The 23,844-nt window shown below is 34.3% G+C and overlaps 2 protein-coding genes and 1 long non-coding RNA gene across 15 annotated transcripts in view; 2 read left to right on the top strand and 1 right to left on the bottom strand.

The window, feature by feature from the left end:
* Positions 1-2,391: 2,391 nt before the first annotated feature.
* zgc:163057 (uncharacterized protein LOC563335 homolog) lies at positions 2,392-5,118 on the bottom strand. Of its 2 annotated transcripts, none has more exons than XM_024285534.2 (3): positions 4,792-5,118; positions 3,055-3,289; positions 2,392-2,722 (listed from the first exon to the last, which is right to left on the bottom strand). In XM_024285534.2, the coding sequence occupies exons 1-3, from the start codon at positions 4,881-4,883 to the stop codon at positions 2,594-2,596; spliced, it is 456 nt and encodes a 151-aa protein (XP_024141302.1). In that variant the 5' UTR covers positions 4,884-5,118; the 3' UTR covers positions 2,392-2,593. The 2 variants fall into 2 exon arrangements, with proteins under 2 accessions (XP_024141302.1, XP_024141303.1); XM_024285535.2 differs by having other exon boundaries at positions 3,055-3,259; positions 4,792-5,075.
* LOC118600207 lies at positions 3,045-5,561 on the top strand. 2 transcript variants are annotated; one of them, XR_004949791.1, is made up of 2 exons: positions 3,045-3,189; positions 5,216-5,561. It is a non-coding gene; the product is annotated as an uncharacterized LOC118600207 (long non-coding RNA). The 2 variants fall into 2 exon arrangements; XR_004949790.1 differs by lacking the exon at positions 3,045-3,189 and adding an exon at positions 3,193-3,317.
* A 3,927-nt stretch (positions 5,562-9,488) lies between these two features.
* rhbdf1b (rhomboid 5 homolog 1b (Drosophila)) overlaps positions 9,489-23,844 on the top strand; it is a 28,662-nt gene continuing 14,306 nt past the window's right edge. For 6 of the 11 annotated variants that reach the window (XM_036217206.1, XM_036217204.1, XM_024285533.2 and 3 more), the window contains exons 1-4: positions 9,489-9,659; positions 19,346-19,481; positions 19,555-19,688; positions 19,832-19,981. In XM_036217206.1, the coding sequence (XP_036073099.1) occupies positions 19,368-19,481; positions 19,555-19,688; positions 19,832-19,981 (398 nt within the window). In that variant the 5' untranslated portion in view covers positions 9,489-9,659; positions 19,346-19,367. Of the gene's footprint in view, positions 9,660-19,345; positions 19,482-19,554; positions 19,689-19,831; positions 19,982-22,208; positions 22,967-23,844 lie in introns of those variants that run through there. The other 5 variants (XM_036217208.1, XM_036217209.1, XM_036217207.1 and 2 more) reach the window with 2 other exon arrangements.

The raw sequence follows: 23,844 nt of genomic DNA, 5'->3' as shown, positions 1-23,844 counted from the left end.
CAATCATTTTTTCTGTTCGCATACTCCAACATTAATTTAAAAAAGTTATTTTCTTTTTATATAAAGGTCCACAGAACATCCAGAACTCAGTTTTTGTCTGAAACAAAGAACAGAAGTTTTGAAAATTAAAATATACATCATATTTTTGCAAATAGTCTAATTATTCATTGGGTTATTTTATGCTTAATATTATTTTTTGTGTTAATACATAAAAAATCCTTTAGTTTGTTTTTTAAGGTTGTAGGTTTAAAATAAACGTATTCTTTATTTCATTTAACACACCAATTTTCCTAATGTAATAAATTATTATTTTTAAAGTTAAAATGAATATACATTGTTATAAACATATACAATATTTAGATGTGAAAATCAAAGGGATGAAATCTGTAAAAAAAAAAAAGAAAAAAATTGAATTTTTACTTTAATTTTTTTTACATTTTCTCACTTTTTTCAATCTTTAGCATTTTTTATCATTATTTGTTAATGTCATCTGCAGTGTAATTATTAAAAAACAACTTATTAACCACGCCCACAAACAAGACTCCACCCATTTCTGAATAGAAACTACAAAATATCTGTTGATCTAAAGTGAACGTTTTGATGTTATATAGAATGTGTTTATGTTTATATACAGAACATTATTTCTAATTTTTTAAACTCCTTTTTTATGTAAAAGAAGTGAAAGAGGGCGGAGAATGTTGTGATTTGTTCCTTCTCTTCCTTTTATCTCCCTTGAATCTTTTTAAGATCTTTTGGTTTTGCTTTTTTATGGAATTTAAAATTTAAAAAAGTCAAAGTAGAAAAACAAATATACGATCTTAGGTGTAAAACTCATATAAATACAAATGAGAACTACATATTCAGAACGGAAAAAAGGTCAAACATTTTTAAAATAATTTGAACTTTGACAATTGTAGAAATCTAAAAAATGATCTTAATAAACTGATTTGTGAGGTTAATTTTATCTCCATGTCTGCAAGAGGAAACATGAACATTTATTAAAAATAGAAGAGATGTTTCAGCACCACGGACAGTTCACCTGATATCAAACTAAAACGGTTCATTGTTCATATAAATGAGAAATATGATTATTTCAAAAGATTCATTTCCTCTTTTGACACTTTGTGTTTTTTTTATATCACGTTTTCTTTGCACAAAAATTATCTTTAAAATAAATTTACTAAACTTTGTTTTTTTATATGAACATAATTTTAGATTTCTGCTACAGAAAAAAAAGCTTTATAATTTGTTAATTCAACATAAAAATGCAGTTTTGAAGGAAACAGAAACATTTGATCCACTAACTTAAAGTCATTAAGTTGTGAGTTTCCTCAAAAACTCTGAATAATTACTGCACTTTTATAACATCTCTGCTTCATTTCTGTAGTTTTACTGTTTTAAATCTCTGGAGTCTTAAATGTGGTTTATTTTATACGTTATTTAATAAACAAAATAAATAAATAAAAAGGGTAAGTGATTTATAAAAGCATAGTCTCTGCATTGCAGCATAATAATAATAAAGCATCAAATGAAAATTTTTACAGCTTTTATGCATTAATTAATGAACACTGAGCATCGATTATTTGGAAAACAAAGACATTTTAAATAACCTTTCAAAGTATTTAATAAAAATGATTACAGTAAAATAAAATTTCCTTTGAAAACAAAAACTTTTATTTATTTAACTTATTGAATATTTTCCCTCTTTAAAAACATGTTTGACAATAACAAAATTTTAAGATTCTTTTAGCACAGAACTAACTTCTGAACTACAATTCAATATGTGGACGATGATAAAATGTGTTTTATTTCTACAAGAATCTAAAAACCAATCCAGCTGAACATCAATTATTAGAAGCTTTTCCATTTTTGGAAGGAATTTGTAAATAATTTCATCTTAATACTAGAATATCAACCATAGGACACGCATAAGATATATATATTTAATAGTAAAAGTCTAGTAAATATATAGTTAAAAAAATCCAGCCAAAATCTGAATAAAATCATAAGATTTAAAAAAAATAAAGTTTTTGTGGTAAAAGTTCTACTCAAAACATTTATTGGCTCAAAATCTCATGCAAGACTTTTAAATAAACCCAATAAGTATATTTTTTCTTGGTTCTTACATTTTATTTAGCTTGTAAAGGTAAAAAAAAAACAAGAACTAAACCATTAAAATAAACAAAAACAAAATAAAAAATCAATTCTACAATCCGACCACTAGGTGGTGGTGTTGTCCTAGTTTTCGACACTGATTCAATGAATCAGATTCATGGTTTGTTGTGAGTAAATAAAATAAAAGTTGTCAAAAAATAGGTATTTAATCATATCATGTAAATTTTAAAAATATTTTGTTTTCATTTTTTCATCAAATAAAGAAATTATCAAAGATTTGTTTGAAATATACTTTATTCTAGAATGGAAACAATGATTAGTACAAAAATAAATATTTTACTAGAGACTGGAGCTTATTCTCTAAAAACAAGAGTAAAACTGTAGTAGGTGAGTCTTAAATCTTCTATTTTAAGAGAACATGAACATAAATGAATTTACACAAAAGCTTGAATCTATCTGGAAATGAGGTGAATGAATCTCATCGGTATTTCTCGGCGAGGACGGCGGCAAAGGCCGACAGGAACTTGTCCATGGCCGCGTGCGCCTCCGGCGTGAAGCCTTCGCCCAGATAACAGGCCAGGGTGACGAGCATACAGTGAGAGAGCAGCTGGGAGGAGAGAAAACACGTTAGAAAGAGATGGAAACTAAACTGAAACTGAAGATTTTACACAATCTAGACTGTGAAAAGATTCTGGTTTGTAGAATATTTTTGTCCTTAAATACTAAAAACTTTTATTTTGAAATGTGCAGTGGAGCTTTACTTTTATGACACTGTTTTGTCAGAATAAAAATAATTAGTTGCTTTATTTATCCAATTTTCAGTTTTTCATGACAGCATTAAGCTAGATGGGGTGCTTTTATAATTATTTAGTGAAAGTTTGTTTTCGAGTTTGTAATGGATTCAATGTGTCTTGTCAATAAAGTTTTGTTGGAATCCACCTTGAAGTTGGTGGGGTCTATCCGGAGCTGGTAGGCGTGCAGCGTCTGCAGAGGAGCCAGGGTGACGGTCAGCTGGCTGATGTCTTTGGCTCCCTCGGCGATGGCCAGGACGATCTTCTTCCCGTGGGAGGACAGGTGGGCGGAGCCACGACTGATGTCCAGATGAGAGAAATATGTCTTTGTGCCCGGAAATGAAGCGAACATCCTACAGCGGAAAAACAACAACAACAAATATCTGGACACCTATAAACATCATCATTAAAGTATTTAGCTTTTCATAAACTACTGAACTACTAAACAAAAATCTTTTTTACCTTGATTTATATTTAGAAAAAATATTAAACACTTTAGTAAAGGAACATGCTAGCAGTTAGCATCGTTGAATGCTTCTTGCTCATTATAAATGCTTATTTTTATAAACATTTGTCTGTAATTATTCAATTGTATGAAACAACAGTTAACTACCTGTTATTAGAAAAAACTAATTAAGATATAATAATGTTAGCAAAAGCTTACAAACAAGTGATAAAAATGAGTAAGCACTTTTTAATCACCCAACATGCTAACAGTTAGCATAGCTGAAGATTTATTGCTAATTATGAATTGTTATTTTTATGAAAATATGTTTGTAATTATTCAATTGTATCTACATATAATATTGCTGGTAAAAGTTTACTAACAGATAAAGTTAGTAAACACTTTTCACAGACAGTTAGCATCGCTAAATGCTTCTTGCTAATTGTGAGTGTTCATTTTTATAAAAATATGTCGGTAATAATTTAATTTTATGCAATAATAATTAAATAACTTTTATTTAACCAGTAGAAAATTGTTTTTAACACTTACTAATGTAAGAAAAAGTTAACTATAATGATAAAAATTAGCAATCTCTTATAAATTAGCCACATGCTAACGGTTAGCATTTCTAAATGTTTCTTACTACTAACTATGAATGCTTATTTTTTTTAATGAAAATGTGTTTATAACTGCTCAATTATATACAAAACTAGTTGGCTCCCTGTTATTTTACCTGTAAAAAAATGAATTAACATTTTAAGACATTTATTAACATGTGACAAAATTTACTAATCACTTATTGTCATGCTACATGCTAACAAAAAGCACAAATAAATGTTTCCTAGTATTTATTAATGCTTATTTACGTGATAATTTGTTAGTAATTATTCAATTTTATGCAACAACAGTAAACTCTCTGTTATTAACATTTAACAGTGATTAATAAACATGCACTAATGTTAGCAGCAGTTTATTAACAAATAACTACAATTATCACTTATCATTAGTCATCATTTAAACAGCATCACTAAATGTTTCTCACTAATTATCAATTTTTACTTGAAAGAAAAAAATCTGAAACTATTTCTATATAATAACCATTAGTTATCTGTTATTAAGTGTTATAAAATGATTAATTAATATGTAAGAAGTTTTTATAACAAGTTATAATGACTAGTAACTAATTATTACCATGAAATATTTTATTTTATGAGAGTAAAAACTTGGTTTCATACAATTTTGGTTATTAACTATTGAATTAGATTGACAATAGTGACTATTAGTGCATTATAAAATATCAAAATAAAGATTTATAAATGCAAAAATGAGCTCATTACTGTGATTTTAACTCCTAATGAATATATAAGCACATTTAATGAATTTATCAGATTATAGATTAAAGAATAACGACTAGTTTGGAGGTGTGAGTGGAGAACATACCTAAGGAGAGCGTCTGCGCCGATGTCTTCAGCCACTGGACTCAGCCTCTCCCATATTTCTCGTATTAGTTTTTTCTCCTTCTTTGACAGCATTGTGGGTCGCTGGATTCAACAAAACGGTTCATCCAAATAAAGAATCAGGACGAGCCTCAATCAACCATTTTGTGTCCCCTTCAAAAACCTTAAAAACTTTAAAACAAACTCATTTCTGCTGTAGCTGGAGAGTGTCGTCCTCAGCAGCCGGGTCGTCCCCCCCCCTTGATGGTGTTATCAGACGGTGGCCAGGGGAGGGTGGGGGCGACTATCGACTGATTCATGCTGGAAAAGGATCATGTCATGATGGAGAGAAACAAAAATGACTTGAATCTGGATTAGCTGCATCATGTTTCAAGTTGAAATCCAGAACATCTGCTTATATTTTTCAGGTTTAAATGTAAGAAAAAGGCTTCATGGTGACATAAATGAAAGATTTGGAACAAAAAGAAGAAGTCTTGTGCAGATAAAACCTCTTCTGTGGATATCTGAGGGAAGAACCGGCGTGCAGCATCTGATAAGACTGAGAGGACCTGCAGCCCACATGACTGCACACTATTTATGGACATAAAAATGTTTTTTAAAGCAGAAAACGGGAAAAAAATACACATTGAGCAAAATATGTCCATTTAAAATAGATTTTTATTCATTTATTTATTTTATTACTGAACCATAAAGGTTAGAGATGTTTTAATTCACAGCCTTATTGTTGTTTACTTAAAGTTTGTAAAAAAAAAAGAAACATTTTCACATTTAAAATGGTTATTTCATTCTAGAAGTTTGAAGTTTTCCACTGAGCTGTCGTTAAAAATGACTCAGCACTTCTTGGAAAGAGCTACTTTTTAAAAAAAAGTGCTTAGTCATGTTTTGTGCTGCAGCTACTGAAAACATGCAGCTGTTTTTGTCATCATTTCTGCAGTTTTTTAAAATTATCTGCACCTATTTTATCGTTCTTATCTTTATAGTTGTCAAACCACGAAGATGCTTCTTTTTATTTTAATAATTATACAAAAATTATTATCATACTGTTCATTTTAATTGTATTTTATTGTAATTGTATTTTATTTATACTTTATTGTTTTAATTGTATTTTCTGTCTTGGAAAAGAGATCTAATCTCAATGGGGTTTACTGGTAAAATAAATAGAAAAAAAATTAAAATAAAATAGTGTTTTTTAAAGCTTTGGATGCAGGGAATGACAAAAAATGATATTAAATTATATTTTAGAAGCAAATGCTTTTTATGGACGGTGTAAAATCCTTTTAAAGTCTCATTTTTCTATTCTTTGTAGTTTTATTTTTAAACAATTTGATATTTTATTTTGGTAAATCGACCTAAAACTCATGTGAAAATATCAGTAAATATACTTAAATGATTTTACATTTTTTAAGACATCTTTTCAGCATCAGTAACTCATGTTTTTATTTGAACATTTATTTGCTTTTTGACATAAAAATCATTTTTCCACTCTGTCGATGAAGACCAATCACTGAGCTCGACACATGCTTTGATCTGGGATATTTTAACTTTCAAATTAAATTTTAAATAAAAAAATAAAAAGCTAAATAATGAAAGAAAGCCCCTTTTCTGCCCCCTTCATCAGACTCTCAGCTGGTTGGACTGTGACGTCACTCCTCATCCTGTGCTCAGGTCTGCCCCCTTCTGGACACAAACGTTCATGGTCGTTTCTCAGATACACTGAAGACTCTCCTCCAGTTTGGGGTCACAGAGTTCCCCAACCACCACCGGGACCTCTGTTTTCTTTACTTCCCACCTCTTGATTGATTGGATTTATTAACTTACTTTAAGCATAAAAAAACAATTAAATACAACAATAAAAAATGACAAACCCAAATTAGCTTTAAAACACTAAAAACAGAATTACATTTTTTGTCATCTCTTGGTTATCTTGTTAAGTTTCCTTATCCAGGAAAATGCTGGTTTTAAAATTTTTGTGGTTCTTTGGACCTTTAAAAAGAATAAATATGCCTCTAGATTTCAATAAAACACGAGAGAATCATAGAAATAAAACAAAGGTTGAATTTTATTGAGGGGTTTAGAACATTAATGAATTCGATTTTTTTTACTTTAGAATTATTATCTCTAGTAACTTGCTTTGAGTCCTTTTGGACTCATAAATATGTTCTTTAAAAACATGCAAAAATATATAAATGTATTTGTGAGCCACAAACTTTAATATTTAACAAATGAAACCAATAGAATCACTTAGATCCTCCAAACGTCTTGGTGTGTCCAGACATGTTCGGGTTTGTTTATTTTGCTTTATACCAGAAAGGATATAAACCTAATTATATAACTAAAAACATGGAATTTTGTTCAAATTAAGGTTCAAGAGAACTTGTATCTTTGTGTAGCAGAAGGAGAGTTGTAGAGTTTAATGAAAAATTATTTGTATCCCTACAGAACAACATTCTTTTGGTCAGAGGTGTCAAACTCAGTCACACAAGGGGCCAAAATCCAGGATAAACATTTATTGAACAATCTAAAACTACATTTTAACACTTTTAAGATAACAATGGGACATTAATAACAATAAAATTAAATGATCTGGAGGGCCAGATCTGGCCCCCGGGCCTGGACTTTGACAGTTAATTAAATTAATCCAGTTTACAGAGGCTCTTATTGTGAAAGTCTCATCAGCAGAACAACATTAATCATGATGATTTATGATGTTCATTCAGATATTTTGCTTATACAACATGTTTTGATTGAAAGAACCTTTAAAAACATTTGAACAAATGAAAGTTGAGCCTTTGATCCCCCAGAGAATCTCAGCCAATCATCTGCAGCCAGACCGACCGTCGTCCACAGTCTGTAAGTCATGCCACATTAGGAGCAATCAGCTCTCCGGCGTTCTCGCCACACCCAAACCTCTTGTTCCTGCTCGTATCAACTCTTACCACAAATATGATCTTTTGTGAGTTTGGAATGATCTTCAGGGGAACGGATGGAAAGCTGCAGAGGATCATGGGATGTAAAGAGGATCCAGGCGGCTGAAGCAGAAATCATCTAACAGAGAGACGGGTTCAGATGGAACATGAAGCTGATTTAAAATATGTTATAAAAGAGTTAAAGAGTCACATCTGGATGAAGGAAATAACAGGTTATGGGAACAATGATTACTTTACTGTGTTTTAAAAGATTTAAAGAAAATTATGAGGAAAAAAAAATACAAACTCATGAATTATCTGTAACTTTTTAGTAAAAACTTTTATCCCGGACGAGCCCCCAAGTTGTTGTAAGTAAGTCATAGGCATGAATTTTTCAAACTTTTTTAAGGAAATATTTTTTAGAGTAACAATTTGTGGTCTAAAACACAATTCTTTCTTTACTGCTGGAATAAGGTGTACGATCGCCCTCTAGTGGCCAAACTGAAACGTCCTCCAGGAGAAGCAGAACAATCGTTGGAGCTTCTCCGTTTGAGAATCTCATTATTTCACTAAAACATTTTACATTTTGTGAGCTGGATCAGATTTATATGAATATATTCAAAAAATATTTAGATTATTCATGTATTTATAAACAAATGTGTCTAAATGTGTAAACTCAAAATTGAATTTAATCTAATTGAAGAAGAAAAAAATTGAATTTATTCTGGAAATTATTATAAACACCGAACCCTAAATTGTGCAGCAAAATTCAGAATTGTCCCTTCTTCAACAGAATATATCACTTTCATGTGTACAACAGAATTTATAATTGTACAAATACCAAAACTTATAAATATCACGTGTACAGAAACGTATATTTGTCACGTGTATAACAGAATTCATGATTGTAATGTGTATAAAGAATTTTAATAAGTGATTTTTGGTGAGTGCATTACTAAAAAAAATACAAAACAACTAATAAATAATAACGTTGCATTTAGTCATTAAAAACAATGATTTAATTTACAACTGCTAAGATGTGTATTAGTCATTAAAAGAATAACTTAAAATAATAAAATGTGTTCAAATGGTTCAGATTTGAGTAATAATAGTGTAAAAATTGTACATATAATTGTGATAAAAAAAAGCGTTTTAGTACCTACAGTTTTAAATTTATTTTTCTAACAAACTGTTCAAGTAAAAAAAGAAGAAAATCTAAATCCACAAAAATCATGTACAAAGCAAAAACCAATAGGACTGCAAATTCTTACAATAAGTTATTTTCCACAAAAAGATCTAAAAATGTCTCTCTGGAAAGAGAAATGACCAGAACCAGTGATGCATGATGGGTAATTTTACACTGAATCAGCTGTTTGGCACAAATTGAAGATTTATGGACTTCTGGAGAGACACTTTCCAAATCTCCCCAGAGGGTTTCATGTCCCAATTCAATTTAGTTCCTTAATAAAACGTGTTATTTATTAATGTTTATGATATTTATTGCAATAGGATAAAAACTGTGATAAATTTACCTTTCTTTACTTGACCTATAACCTCTGTCTTAGACCAGGAGGTGATTGTTTTTGACTATATAAACTTCAAACATATTTATTTTTTGTAATAATAAATAAATGACTTGGTACAGTTACTGATAATCGTCTCAAATAGCTATTTTAGTTCATTTAAACCGTTTCCTAACAGAAATTGTTTGTTATTCAGTTTCCGGGGTAAGCGTACCCGGCTGCAGTTGCGGCGCTTCACCAGAGGGGGCGGTGCGGAGCCCCCAGCCTGCAGCGGCTGCGTCGGTGGGAGAACGGAGCTCCGCGGAAACCCAAATGCGCTCGAAAAGCGGAGAAGAACGGAGGTTTTACGCGCCGAGGCAGCTCATGGAGTGACCGCCGTGGACCCTTCCAGTCCCGGAGAGACTTTCCGTCGCAGTTTGAAGGTAAGAACGATCACGGAGGACCACCGGGGCGGGGCGCCCCCACCGACCTCCCAGCTGCCAGCATCCCCATCAGGGTCCAACCTCCTGATCCATCATCCACGCACGACATTTCCCCTTTGAAATACTAAAGAAAGTCCTAAAAGATGGCAATAGACTCATATTTACAATAAAAGTACTTCGTAAACTTTATATTTTTTTTTATATTAAAACGTTTTTATTCAAAATTATACCCTCCACATGCACGAAATCCATCCAAAAAGTGACATTTTTTAAAGAAAATTATCATTGATAAGTTGGATTACAAACTTTTTTCTTTTTTACAGAAAATCACATTACTTTTTATATTTCTTTATACCTGTTCAAACTCTTTTAGACATTTTTATGTTGTGTTTTTGATGATTATTATTTAAGGTTTCTCTTGAAAAATATTTGTCACTGAGTTTATTCGGATTAAACCCTAATCAAGTTAGATAAAGCTGATGAAAACAACAAAATGTACTTTATGTTTTACTTCTATATGACTCATTTTGATTATTATGTGAGGAATTACTTTATATTTAACTCAGTTAAAGTGGTAAAACTTGAAAAACTGTTCTGAGAGCCTCTTTTTTTCAAAGAAAAGTGAATTTCTTGATTTGCTTTAATGCCACCTGAAAGTGTGGTAACAGACACACGAGCTCAGCTGGAAACAGGAAGTTGACAGCATGCATAAGCCGTTTTGTGGGCCTGAACGTGTGGTTGCTTTGCAGCTCCTTCTGCTGTCGGCGTGTTTGAACAGGTTTGCGGCGTTGAACAGTAGCAGGTGTATTTATTTTACTTTTTTATTTTTTGGCTGGTGCTTTCACAAGCGAGCAGTTGCTGGTTTTGTTGCAGGAAAGCGGGCGGGCTGGAAACTGGTTTGGTTCTGCAGATGCCCTGCGGACGTTTTCACTTTTTGTGTGATTGCTTAAGCATTCACACAAGTGATTCTCCTGCTCCTTTCCGTACGTTTTCAGCATGTAGAAACTCAATCACACTTTCAGTGATTTCAGTAATCTTGGTGTCAAAACGTTCAGGACGTTACTGCTGGTATTTTTGATATTTATAAACTTTATAGTTTTGGAAATATTGAGCAAAATATGCCCCACAGGAAATGAATGAGAGTCTTCAAATTTCAACATTTATAGTAAATTATCAACAAGCCTTTAAATATATTCCTGGGCTATGTTTTCATCTTTTATAGTAATTTAAAAAAAAATGGGAGTTTAGCTTCTATTTTAGCAACAGGCTAATGTTTTTGACTTATTTTGTTAACTGGGGAATTTTAGCCTGTTTTGGAATTTAGCCAGTATTTAAGCAACAAGCCAGTTTTTTTCCTTTGCTAATTTAGCATCTACTGAGGTTTTTTATGCTAATTTGGAGTTTAGCTGATTTTTTAGAAACATGGTAACATTTTTGGCTAATTTTTATCTACTGAGGTTTTAGTAGGCTAATCTACCTTCTATTTTAGCAACGGGCTATCGTTTTTGGCTAATTTTTATCTACTAAAGTTTTTATACGGTAGGCTAATTTGGAGTTTAGCTTCTATTTTAGCAACAGGCTAATGTTTTTGAATTATTTTGTTAACTGGATAATTTTAGGCTGTTTTTGAATTTAGCCAGTATTTAAGCAACAAGCCAGTTTTTTTCCTTTGCTAATTTAGCATCTACTGAGGTTTTTATGCAAATTGGGAGTTTAGCTAATATTTTAGCAACATACATTTTTGGCTAATTTGTATCCACTGAGGTTTTAATAGACTAATTTAACTTCTATTTTAGCAACATGCAAACGTTTTTGGCTAATTTACTTAACTGGGGAATTTTAGGCTGTTTTTGAATTTAGCCAGTATTTAAGCAACAAGCTAGCTCTTTTTTCTTTTGCCAATTTAGCATCTACTGAGGTTTTTTATGCTAATTTGGAGTTTAGCTGATTTTTTAGAAACATGGTAACATTTTTGGCTAATTTTTATCTACTAAAGTTTTTATAGGCTAATTTGGAGTTTAGCTTCTATTCTAACAGCAGGATAATGTTTTTGACTTATTTAGTTTACTGAGGAATTTTAGGCTATTTTGGAATTTAGCTAGTATTTAAACAACAAGCTAGCTTTTTTTCTTTTGCTAATTTAGCATCTACTGAGGTTTTTTATGCTAATTTGGAGTTCAGCTAATATTTTAGCAACATGCTAATGTTTTAAAAAATCTATCTAATAAAAGAATTTGGGCTATTTTGGAATTTAGCCAGTATTTAAGCAACAAGCTAGCTTTTTTTCATTTGCTAATTTAGCATCTACTGAAGTTTTTTATGCTAATTTGGAGTTTAGCTAATATTTAAGCCACATGGTAACATTTTTGGCTATTTTGTTATCTACTGAGGTTTTTTAGGCTAATTTAGCTCTTATTTTAGCAACATACAAACATTTTTGACTAATTTAGTTTACTGAGGAATTCTAGGCTGTTTTGGAGTTTAGCTAGAATTTAAGGAACAAGCTCACTTTTTTGTTTGCTAATTTGGCATCTTCTGGGGTTTTTATGCTAATTTGGAGTTTAGCTAACATTTTAGCAACATGCTAATGTTTTAAAAAATCTATCTAATAAAAGAATTTGGGCTATTTTGGAGTTTAGCTAGTATTTAAGCAACATGCTAGTTTTTTTTTATTTTATTTATTTTATTATTTATATTTCATTATTTTACATTTTTTTTTGTAAAAAAATGTATGTTGTTGTTTTAAAGTTTTAAAAATTGCCATTCTGTTAGCTTTTTGGACTATTTTGGCATTTTTATTTTATTTATTTTTTTATGGTTTAATTCCCAGAAGTTTCATGTCATTATGCTCCCCACCCATTTTTGATTCTGTAACGGTTGGTTGTTAGCTTTAGCATGTTTGTAGCCTACTAGCTTACACAACTTTCCAGTGGACTTGAAAGTTAGGGAACAGAAGTTTAGTGCAATTGGCATTAAACCCGGGGAACTCCGTTCTGGTGATGGATTTGCAATAAACATTTTACTCAGGATTGTTTTTTTAATTTGTTAGCTTTTATTAACTATGATGCTAGCTGCATTTTCAGAGACGCGCAGGAGCCATTTCTATGCATTAAGTCGCATAAGCTGTTCCAATGTAAGACATTCAGACATAAACCACAAAAATCAGGCTAGCTTCCTCATTTTTAAACCGATTTTCACAAAGCAATTAAAGCTTAGAAAATGATTGATAATTTTATATATTTACATTTTTATTATCTCATCTTATACAAAGCTGTAAATAGTGCAAACACTGCACCTTCTAGTGTTAGAGCTACATAAAGCTAACCTGTCAATCAAAAATTCTAAGCCACACCCCCGCTGCTCAATCCACTAGCCCCGCCCCCTTTTTGGCATTTTTCAAATCTGGGCTGAGAATGGAGTCAGCCTCCAACTTCCCTGTTTGGTTTCCCTTTAATCAGTCATGTTGAAACCTGGATGAACACAGAGCGGATATCCTGGAAATGATGATGGATTTTTAGACCAATTAGGTGAAAATGCATCATTTCCCATGATGCACTGGTTTAAGAACAATGGTCTGAGCTCATGCAGCCTAAAGATGCTGCAGTACGATTGTCTTAAACCACAAAACTCACATTTTTTGTCAAATATTTTGTTTTTATGAGATGGTCCGTCTGCACACGTTACTCGTGCACGTACTCAAATGAACAGCGTGGTTTCATGAGTTGAAGTGAAACGCGGCGTGTTCTCAGTTGTGATCTTTAAGTCTAATAGCTTTTTTATAACTTAATAAAAAGGAAGTGGGCGGAGCTTTTTTGTCTCTGATGTAAAAAAGTGAATATTTTGCATCAATTCTGCAGAATCTGCTGCATTTATATTAAACTCAGCTGCCATGACTTGTTCTGGTTTAATCTTAAACTTGTACGCGGCGGCGGCGGCCTTCCCTCCGTCCCGTGGAGTGTGGATGGCGAGCGACGCGCCACATTGTTTTGTGGCTAAGCTGACGGACTTGTAATGGTTGCAGTTACTGTCTCGGCTGTCCGTGCAGCTCAGGATTATCCCCCCCACCCACTCGCCCCAAAAAGACCAAATGATCAAGATTTGAGCTGATTCCAGAGATGTGGACGGGGATTTCTCTAATCCTCTGGCGTCACTCGCTTTAGTCAGATTTGCAGATTTTTTTTCTCTTTGCATAACTTTTTTATTTCCCACGTTTTATTAACTTCAACAGGAGGTTTCTCATCATATAAAAACGAAAAAATAAACTAAAAACTCAGAGAAACACACATTAACTCTAATATTTCTTCATTTTTGCTTTGATACGATACAGAATAATAACGTGAAACAAGAGTCGACTGTGACCTAACCGTTCCTGTGTGAACTTTAACCTGTCAGCTCCGCTTTGTTGTTTTAATTTAGAGGTCCGGCCTCAGAGAAGCTCCGCGATTGGACAGCTGCTGAGATTAGGAGTCCCTGAACTTTGCAGGAGAAAAGCCATCAGGCAGATTGTCAAACGTTGGAACGAAGGATCAGTTCAGGACGCCGGTAGGCGGCATTTGGGTCAGTGGGAGTTCAGCGCCGGATCACTGTAACAAGTGTGCGATGAGGTGATGACTGACAGTCGGACGCCATGTCTGTCTGTCAGTCAGGGCGTCCCTTTGGTACGAGCGCACGCTCACCACAGTCCTGCTGAATAACACATAAAAACGAGCTTTTTCTGAGATTTTTAGCCCCATTTTTCTGTTAAAGCACCATGTAAGGGATCAAAGGGATGTGTTTTTTATTCTAATTTCGTAGTAATTGTTTTGTGCTGTTTTTATGCGTTTTTCAGGCTAACTTTTGAAATGCTTTTTGGGCTACTTTTTGTGTTAATTTTTGGTATTTTTGTGGTCATTATTTGAGTTGCTCATGCTAATTATTGTGTTTTTTTGTGCTAATTTTTTTTATATTTTTCTGTTTACATTTTTAGGTTTCTCTGCTAAATATTTGAGAGTTTATTATTTTGTGTATTTCATGCATTTTTTGTGTTTTTTGTATACTTTTTGAGATACTTTTTGGAAGGGGGTGGTACAGATTTTTTGGGCTGCACTTTTGTGTTTTTTGTGTTAATTTTTGTTGCTAATTATTGACCCGATGTTATGTTGCGCACATTAACTTGTATAATTTTGACAAACTTAAGTTTTATGGAGAGTAAAATATTGAAAGTTATTTAAGATTTATTGTCTAATGATATTCCTGCCTTTTTATTTTTCATAATTATGTTAAAAAGTTACAGTTTTAAAGTTTAAAACTGGCATTTTGGACTATTTTGGCATTTACAAAGATTTGTTTTGAAGTTTAGCTAATATTTCAGCTACACGCTAGCTGTTTGGCTAATCAAGGCTTTAATTTTTAAGTTTTTTTGGGCTGTTTTGGAGTTAGGATGATATTTAAACGCTAGCCATTTTAGCTAATTTAGGCTTTTTTTAGTTTTTTAGGATTTTGTGAAGTTTATCTGTTTTTTCTGCTAAATGCTAGCTGTTTTGGCAAATCTAATTTTGTTTTTTGTTTTTAGTCTTTTAGGTTAATTTGGCATTTAGCTAATATTTTAGTTGGCTATCAACTTCAGCGTTTTCAGCTATTAGTTTCAGCTTTTTTAACTATCAATTTCAGCTTTTTCAGCTATCAGAATTAGCATCTTTAGCGGCCAATTCCAGCTTGCAGCATTCACACTAGCATTATTGCTGGTATATCTATATGCTGTATATCTAGTTCAAAACTGTGTTAATAAGTAACTTTTTTTAATTTTAAAAAAGTAGTTTTAGAGTCTTCAATAAATGTTTTTCCTGTTCAGTCCGCGACCTAAAATGTGTTTTGGATTTTGGCCCCTTGTGCGATTGAGTTTGACACCGCTTTACTCGATACGATATTTTGAAGTGACACAGTTTCAGCAGCATCTTGTTTGTGGATTAACAGTAAAGTGAATAACCAAATAATCCCATTACTTACGAACAGCTTTTGTCGACTCAGCATATTCTGAAACTGCAGAGACATTCCCTCTTTAGGATCTTATTAGCAGCTGACGATGAGTTGGTGAAGATACTCCTTTAAATACGATTCCCTCATATTTGCGCTCATGAACGCAGCCCCCCCGCTGCTAATCATTCATTAGTGAAGCAGATTACAGGAACACAACAGCAAACGGGAGGAAATGAGCCGCAGTGTTTGGACTGTAACATCTGGGGGGGGGGGTAAAAGCATAATTCACGTTTAATCTGCGTGATGTTTGTTACATCACACAGAAATGGAGATTTGTGCTTCTTGAGGGAGCAGATGGACTTTTTCATGAGGAGATGGTCTCAGTTTTTTTAGATCTTTTAAGGAGGAAACAATTTTAGCTTAATGACCTTTTCTAAATTGTAAAAATTATTTTATTTTAGAAACAGTCTCGGTTTGATCTCTTTGACTGTAACTTTTCTTCCATTCCTGGAAAAAGTACTTATCAGCGGCGATATTTAGAGCGTGGACGGTTGAAGTAAATACCATCAATCATCCTGTTTTGTTTAGAACCGGCGAGTCTCGGTAATATTAACATCTCAAACCTGCCTAAACATTTCAGAGAGTAAATTCAACTGAGGTCCTTCAGAGATCTGGAGTACGGCTCCTCAAAGGCTGCTTTGTGTTGATCTTTGTTGTTTCTGGAAACCTACGATCTAAAGTTTAACTGTGTTAGAACCTGATTTCTGTCAGAACTTTGTGGCTCGGATAAGAACTTCCTGTTAGATATGGAACGATTTATGTGCCACCATATTATATTGCAAGCAAAAGTCACAGTTTTGAGGTCCACATTTTTTAAATTGCAAACAAAATGTAAAGTATTGAGAATAAAAATTCCTAATTTGCAAATAAAAATATTTTTTTTTTTTCAAAAAATGCATAGATTCTTTCAAAAAATATTTTTGCATTTGCAGCACAAACATTTTTAGATGCGTTGTAACTCATCTTACTTTCGCCCTATCTTTGATTTTGCCTTGATACAGAAACAGACAGAAATCAATGCAAAACCAAAGATGGGGTGAAAGTGAGATGAGACACAACGCATCTAAAACATTTGGGCTACGATCGCAAAGATATTTTTGAAAAGCAAAAAAAAAAGTTTGTAAATGCAAAAAATATTTTGGAAACGCGAAAAAAAAAAGTTTGTAAATGCAAAAACATATTTTTTGAAAGCACAAAAATGTTTGTAAATGCAAAAAAAATAAATTTAGGCAAAAAAAAGTTTGTAAAAGCTAAAAAACATTTTTAGAAAGAAAATAAGAGCAAAGAGGGGTTGATCTGTCCATTGTTTTTTTTACACCATTTTTTTATTTTGAAAAGAGCATAATCCTAATCAAAAGATCTCTTGAAAATCAGATCTAAAGATGATCAGATTAGATCTTTAATCCAACGCAGCGTTTGTCTTAATTGGGGGAAATATTTAGGTAAACTTAAAGCATTGAACCAAGATCTTTGTTTGCTTTGAGAGGAAAAAGAAACTGAACCTTAAAAAATCCTCAGACAAGATGATTAATTTGTACAAAATCATTTTATTTAACTGTTTTTCTTTGTCTAAAACCACAGAATTTTGGCCTGTTTGGTGTCCAAAAGTGACACTTTTGTTCAATTTGATGACATTTTAAAACATGCCCCTTAATTTAAATATATCTTAGATTTCATCAAAAGTTTCACTTGGATTTTCTGTCGACACTTCCTGTTTTCAGGGGAGGATGCTGTGTGAATTATCCAATCAGAGCTGATACGAGTCTGGGGGATGAAGTCATGTGACCTGCAGCTCAGAGATTATCGCTCTTAATCTTCCTGTCATGAAAACTAAAGAGATGAAGAGATCCAGATGTAGATGAAGACAAAAGCAAATGGAGTTCAGCTGCTAGTCGTCTTTTCTCTGATTTCTCAACAAGAACCAAAATATGTTTATAGAATTAACATGACAAAGCATTTCTTTCTTTGAGTATCACCATCTAATAAATAAAGCACTCAAGGGGAAAAACTTTAATTTTGAAATTAAGTTTCTAAAAAAATCAGAATACAAATGAAAAAGGTTTAAATTTACACCAATACAAAGAACATAATTAATCTTAATTTCTCATGTTTTATAATATTCTTCTGTGTGGATCAAAAAGTTCACATGCGTGTACGCCACAGCATGACTCAGCAGATTTACACAGGAGCGCGTCGCCGGTGGTCGCTCCAAACTTTGTTTACAGATCGCCTTTAAACAGTCGCAGTCTCTTGGCTGTTTTTATTCTCAATTTACTGTTTTTTTACTAACTAAAAGCATATTTACATGTGTGGGTATATTTTTGTGTCTACATGCTAACCGTTAGAAGAGGACATCAAATCTTTAAAATAGAAAATAGGATGAAAAAAAGGTTAACTAGCAGAATTTGGAGAGAAATGTTTGCTTTAGCAGAAGTTTGTGTTTAGATTTACGACAAAAACAGAGATTAACTGTGAAAAAGAGATTGCCTTGGAAGAGATTGTGACTTCAGTAGCTGGTTAAATAAAGGTTAATTCAATCTTCCTTAATTTAACCCTATCTACTCCATCCTCTAACACCTTCATGGCTTCATTCACTCCATCTTTGGTCTTCCTCTAGAACAGGGGTGTCAAACTCAGTCGCACAAGTGACAATAATCTTAGTTGTTGAGCTAAAATAAGCTATTAGTCAATAACGTTCTCCATGTATTATCATGAGCCTGGACAGGGCCTCCGTCTGCTGCTGTTATTGTGATATATATCTGTGTGTCATCCGCATAGCTACGGTTGTTCTTTATAGGCCAATAGATAAAATAGAAGTGGCTCCAGGATGGAGCCTTGGGGAACTCCGCATGTAATTTCTATTGACTCAGATATGAAGTAACTTTCATAACCAGAGTGCAGCGGTATGTAGGGCGGTCAACTGCTGATCGGATGATAGCAGGTTCGATTCCCGCCTTGCGTGAACATGTGTCGAACAGTCGAAGTGTCCTTGGGCGAGACACTGAACCCCACTTTGGCTCTGGTGGTTACAGGTTGGCGCCAGTGTTTGGCAGTGTAGCCACAGTCAGTGTGTGATGGGACTGTGACTGTAAAGAGCTTTGGACCTTTGAGGACCACGCATTCTCACCCCCGAGTCGTCACATAAGGACATGCGGTTCGGGCCCCCTCGGCACCATTTGTTGATGTTTTGGGTGTCCCCCAACTCGTCATTTTTTTGCATGCTTGCCGTTCACATTAAAACAGGGGTCCCCAACCATTGGGACCTGGTAACAGACACAGAACCGGTACTGGATTAAGGTTAGGGTACTGGTCCAGTCTGCGTCCTGAAGATTGGGGACCCCTGATTGGCGTATGCAGTTTTTTCTAGTCTGTGGTCCGGTACCAAGCAGCCCTCAGAATGGTACCGGCTCCCGACCCAGAAGCTGGGGAAGTTAATGGGGCATCAAAAAATGACGAGTTGGGGGATACCCAAAAAGTGGCGCGGAGGCGGCCCCCCATGACGAATTAGGAGTGAGGTTGTGCTGTCGAGGAAGGTAGAAAAATACAAGAAAACGCCATTTACCATTTCACTTCCTGTTCTCCAAGTACGTTCTGGACCAGTTTAGGACTTGAGTTCCCTTTGGACCGCTCACAGATTTGTCCTACTCTCCAATGTGTTTGTCAACCGGCAGGCGTAACGGAGGAGTACCGAGCATGGAGGAGACGGGCAGCAGGAACAGCAGCCTGCAGAGGAAGAAACCTCCGTGGCTCAAACTGGACATCCCGACCATCCAGCTCACCCCGGACGACACGCCCCCACCCAACCAGGTACTGTGGAGAAACAAGAGAAAAACCTAAGATCCTCGGTGTTTGTTTACCGAGGTTCTTGTGTGTGTTGCAGCCGGTAAAGCGTATGCGCAGCGTCAGCATGCCGGGGGAGAATCCTCAGACCCGCACGGCGGTCTTGGAAAGCTCCAACAACTACCTCAAACCTCCTCTGGAGAGGATGCCCCCCCTCAAACAGTCCATCAAGAAGTCAGTCCCAAACTATTTCCTTCTTTTTCCAACAACCTGCTAACTAAACTCCGCACAGATTAACTTTCTGTTTCCTCTCTGCATCTTTGGTTCTGCCTTTCTTTCTTTCTTTCCTTTCCCATCCTCCACTCCTCTTGTGTTAGTGGTGAGAGAAGGGTACACTTTGACCGCCTCAACACGGTTCCTCCCAAAGGCCAGAGGTGCCTGAGGAGGGTGTCAACCAGCCGAAGGCGGTCCTGTGTCCCCAAATTACAGTCCAGACGGCGGTCGTCTATCCCCAAACAGATCATCAGGTACAGGAGCGCTCCGACTCTTTCAGGAGTCGTGTCATAAGTAACTTCAGAACCATCACATTCAGTCATCAACATGACAGCATTGATCAGTTTCAGAATTTGGGGTTTTCTTCTACGTTTGATAATTTACTAAATGTTTTTGTTATATAGTACTGTCACAAATTATTTTAATAGTCGACTAATCACTGGTTAATTTTTACAATTAGGTGACTAATCAGGTCATGTGCAAACACACATCTTAACCATCATTAGCTTTAAACTATGTATAAACTAGATATATATCATTACCTACGATCGTGTTAGTGTGAATGCTGTAAGCTGAATTTGACTGCTGAGGATGCTAGTGCTGATAGTGGAAGATGCTGAAATTGAGAGCTAGAAATGCTGAAGTTGATAGCTGAAAATGATGTATCTGATGGCCTTCTAAAATATTAGGTAAATGCCAAATTAGCCTAAAAAAAGAAAAAAAAAAAACTTAGATTAGCCAAAAAAACTAGCATGTAGCTGAAAAAATAGCTAAACTTCAAAATAGCCAAACAATTGAAAAAAATCTTAAATTAGCCAAAATAGCTAACATGTATCTTAAATCTTAGCTAAACTTCAAAATATCCTAAAAAAATGAAAAAAAATCTTAAATTAGCCAAAATAGCTAGCATGTAGCTGAAGTATTTGCTTAATTAAACAGCCTAAAAAACATGAATAAATGCCAAAATAGTCCAAAAAGCTAGCAGAATGCTGTTATAACTTTCAACTTTACTACACTCTAACTCCTTATAACATAAAGTAACGCCTAATCAACTATTAACTTAGTCGTGGGCTATTTTAATAGTTGATTAGTTTAATAGTTGATTGATTAGTTGCGTAATCGCGGCAGCCTCAACGTTAAATAGTTATAATTTATTAAATTTAAATGAAACAGTTTCAACAGAAATAGCCTCAGATTGCAGCAGCATGGATGTACTTGAGGGTCTTGCATGAAAACTGTCTCTTCCTCCTTTCTCTGCTGACTTTAACAGTTTGTTCAAATTCTCTCAATGAAGGAGTATGGAGATAAAATAGACTCATCCTGATTTGTGTGCGTAGGTAGTGATTTATGTGTAACTTTGAATTTGTGTGCGTAATGCTTGTTTTGTACAATACTTTTAATTTGTGCATGAGTATTTCTTGATTCTGCGTAACTTTGGATTTGTGGCCGTAATTCTTATTTTGTGCGTAATTCTAGTTTTGTGAGTAGCTAAATTTGTGCGTGCATAATTTTGGATTTTTGTGTAACTTTGGATTTTTGCGTTTGTAAGTCTTGACTTGGACGTAACTTTGTAATAGTGCATTACTTTGACTTTGTGTGTGTAATTCTTGATTTGTGTGTAACTTCGGAGTAGTGCGTGTGTGTACATTTTTTATTTGTGTGTAACTCTGAATTTGTGCGTTTGTATGTCTTGATTTGTGCATTATTTTGGATTTGTGGGCGCATAATTCTTGATTTATGTGTAACTTCGGATATGTGTGCGTAATTTTAGATTTGTGTGTGTAATTTTGGATTTATGTGTAACTTTGGATTTATGTGTAGGTCTTGATTTGTAACTCACACAATACATTGTGAGCATAACTTTGTATACTTGTAGTTGTGTATTCAAATTTACCAAAATTACAAGATTAAAAAAGAACAAAATGTAATTGACACAATTACAACTCAAAATTACAACAGCTTGAAACTAACTACCACATAAATCTCTAAAAGTTGTGCTTGTTACGTTCACAAAAAACACAATTTCGCACAAATCTGATGTGAGACTTTTCACGTCTCCAAGATTCGTACGTAAATGATGCCTTTAAATACTTCTAGAATGCTTATGTATTTTTTTTTTATTTCTTAATTTTTGTACTTATGTTCAGAATGTATTTTATAAGTTATAAATCAAGAATTACACACGAATCCAAAGTTATGCACAAATCAAAAATCATGCACACAAATCCAGGTGAGTCTATTTTCTCTCCATACAGGAGTTCTAGAAAGAACGTTTCAGGTTGGTTTTCTTTAAAATTTAAGGAACATTTTTTGCAGAAATATATTTTTAATTCCTTTCAAGACATTTCCTTGTTCTTTTTGGCGTTGCCAGTGATGGCGTGTTTATTGTTGTGCCCATAAACACACAATCTGAGAGTATTTAGAACATTTTTAATGTAATTCTTCGATAAAGACACTCAATCTGTGTTTGCATTAATGTTACTTTTTAGGCTTAAGCTTTTGTTTTGAAAGACACAAAAGCTGCAGGCCAGTTTAACACAGTAAACAGACTTATCAACATAAAGCTAAGACTGAGTTTTTGTTTCTGACCTGGTCTTTGTGTGTGTTTGTGAGGGGTTTACTTTAGAGCTGTGGTGTCTCCTCTGCAGACGACGACATAAATCACTACTTGAGTCTAATTACGATGTTTTAAGGAGCCGAGGAACGCGCTCCATGACTCGTTTTGCGTGTGAAGTTGCTGTTTGTTAAGCGATAAACGAGCTTTTGTCCTCATTGCTGCTCCTAATCACAGGTCTGTTGTTCAGGTGAGTTGTGTGGAGGTTCTGTTCCGTCATGCCTGAAGGTCTTCTGCTGGTTTTTGTTCGGACGTCCTCTCAAAGTGAGGAGGTTTAGCGTTCATCTTGATGGCCCCCATCCTTCATGAGGAGGGAATCTGGGAATCCCGCCAGCTGCTGCTGCGTTCACACACTCCTCCAAACACAGCAGACGGTGGAAAACCCGCCGGTGACAAGTTCAGGAAATGTTCATAGACGTGGAAGTCCCCCGTGGAGCTCATTCGGATGTTCGCTGCAGAAGCCAGATCCACGTCGCAGAAATCCCTTCTGTTGAGGCTCTTCTTGTGCATGTTCCTGTCATTGGGATCAGTTTGGGTCGAGGTCGTGAGGCGGTGATGGAGGCGACAGAGTTAGGAAATGTGGGCTTCTGTACGCCATGACGGTGAACGGGGTCTCTCAGGAGAGGTGAGTGCGGTCCGGAAGAACCAGGTTCTGGAGCAGCCTTGGTTTATTAGGGTTCTGCTGAATTTCTGGTGAATTACTCTTTATTTTTCCTCATCAACACAACGTGATCTCCTGTCGCAACAAAAATGCATCATGTTAATAGAAACATGTTGACTAGCAGCGTAGTGTTGTCCTGAAATGAAAATGAACCGTTTACTGAATAAACAATTTCTTAAAAGTAGAAAAAAACTATCAAAAGTACTTCTTCACATCCTAATGAACATTCACATGTTTGTTTAATTACATTTAGATGAATATAAACATGTAAAAAGAGTTATTTATCATATGTTTTATGATGATTCTCTCTTGTAGCACATCTTACAGAAAGAGATTCTCTATGGAGAGAAAAAAGACTCACACGATTTGTGCGTGTGTAATTCTTGATTTGTGCAACGATTTAGATTTGTGTGTCACTGTGGATTTTTGCATGCGTAATTCTTTCTTTGTGCGCAACTTTAGATTTGTGCGTTTATGGTTCTTGTTTTGTGTGTGTGTAGGTCTTGATTTGTGCACAATTTTGGATTTGTGCGTGTTTCATTTTTGATTTGTTGCATAACTTTAGATTTGTGTGTTTGTAATTTCTTGATTTGTGTGTAACTTTGGATTTGTGTGCTTAATTCTTGATTTGCGCATAACTTGCTATTTGTGTGTTTGTAGTTTTTGATTTGACTTTGGATTCGTGTGTGTAGCTCTTAATTTGTGCATCACTGTGGATTTGTGCGTGTCTAATTCTTGATTTGTGTGTTACTTTGAATTTGTGCGTTTGTAATTCTTGATTTGTTACGTAACTTTAGATTTGTGTTTGTAATTTCTTGATTTGTGTCTAACTTTAAATTTGT

This window comes from Oryzias melastigma, linkage group LG19, assembly GCF_002922805.2.
Source record: "Oryzias melastigma strain HK-1 linkage group LG19, ASM292280v2, whole genome shotgun sequence".
NCBI classification, from domain to species: domain Eukaryota; kingdom Metazoa; phylum Chordata; class Actinopteri; order Beloniformes; family Adrianichthyidae; genus Oryzias; species Oryzias melastigma.
Note: the sequence above shows the minus strand (reverse complement) of the source record. Positions and strands in the feature narration are given on the sequence as shown.

What these genes read in the sequence shown, in the direction of transcription:
- zgc:163057 (XM_024285534.2), bottom strand. Translation starts at nt 4,883, where the DNA reads ATGCTGTCAAAGAAGGAGAAAAAACTAATACGAGAAATATGGGAGAGG. An exon ending in GGCGCAGACGCTCTCCTTAG is followed by an intron (nt 3,290 to 4,791) that starts GTATGTTCTCCA and finishes ATAGGTGTCCAG; the next exon opens with ATATTTGTTGTTGTTGTTTT. An exon ending in TAGACCCCACCAACTTCAAG is followed by an intron (nt 2,723 to 3,054) that starts GTGGATTCCAAC and finishes CTCTCCTCCCAG; the next exon opens with CTGCTCTCTCACTGTATGCT.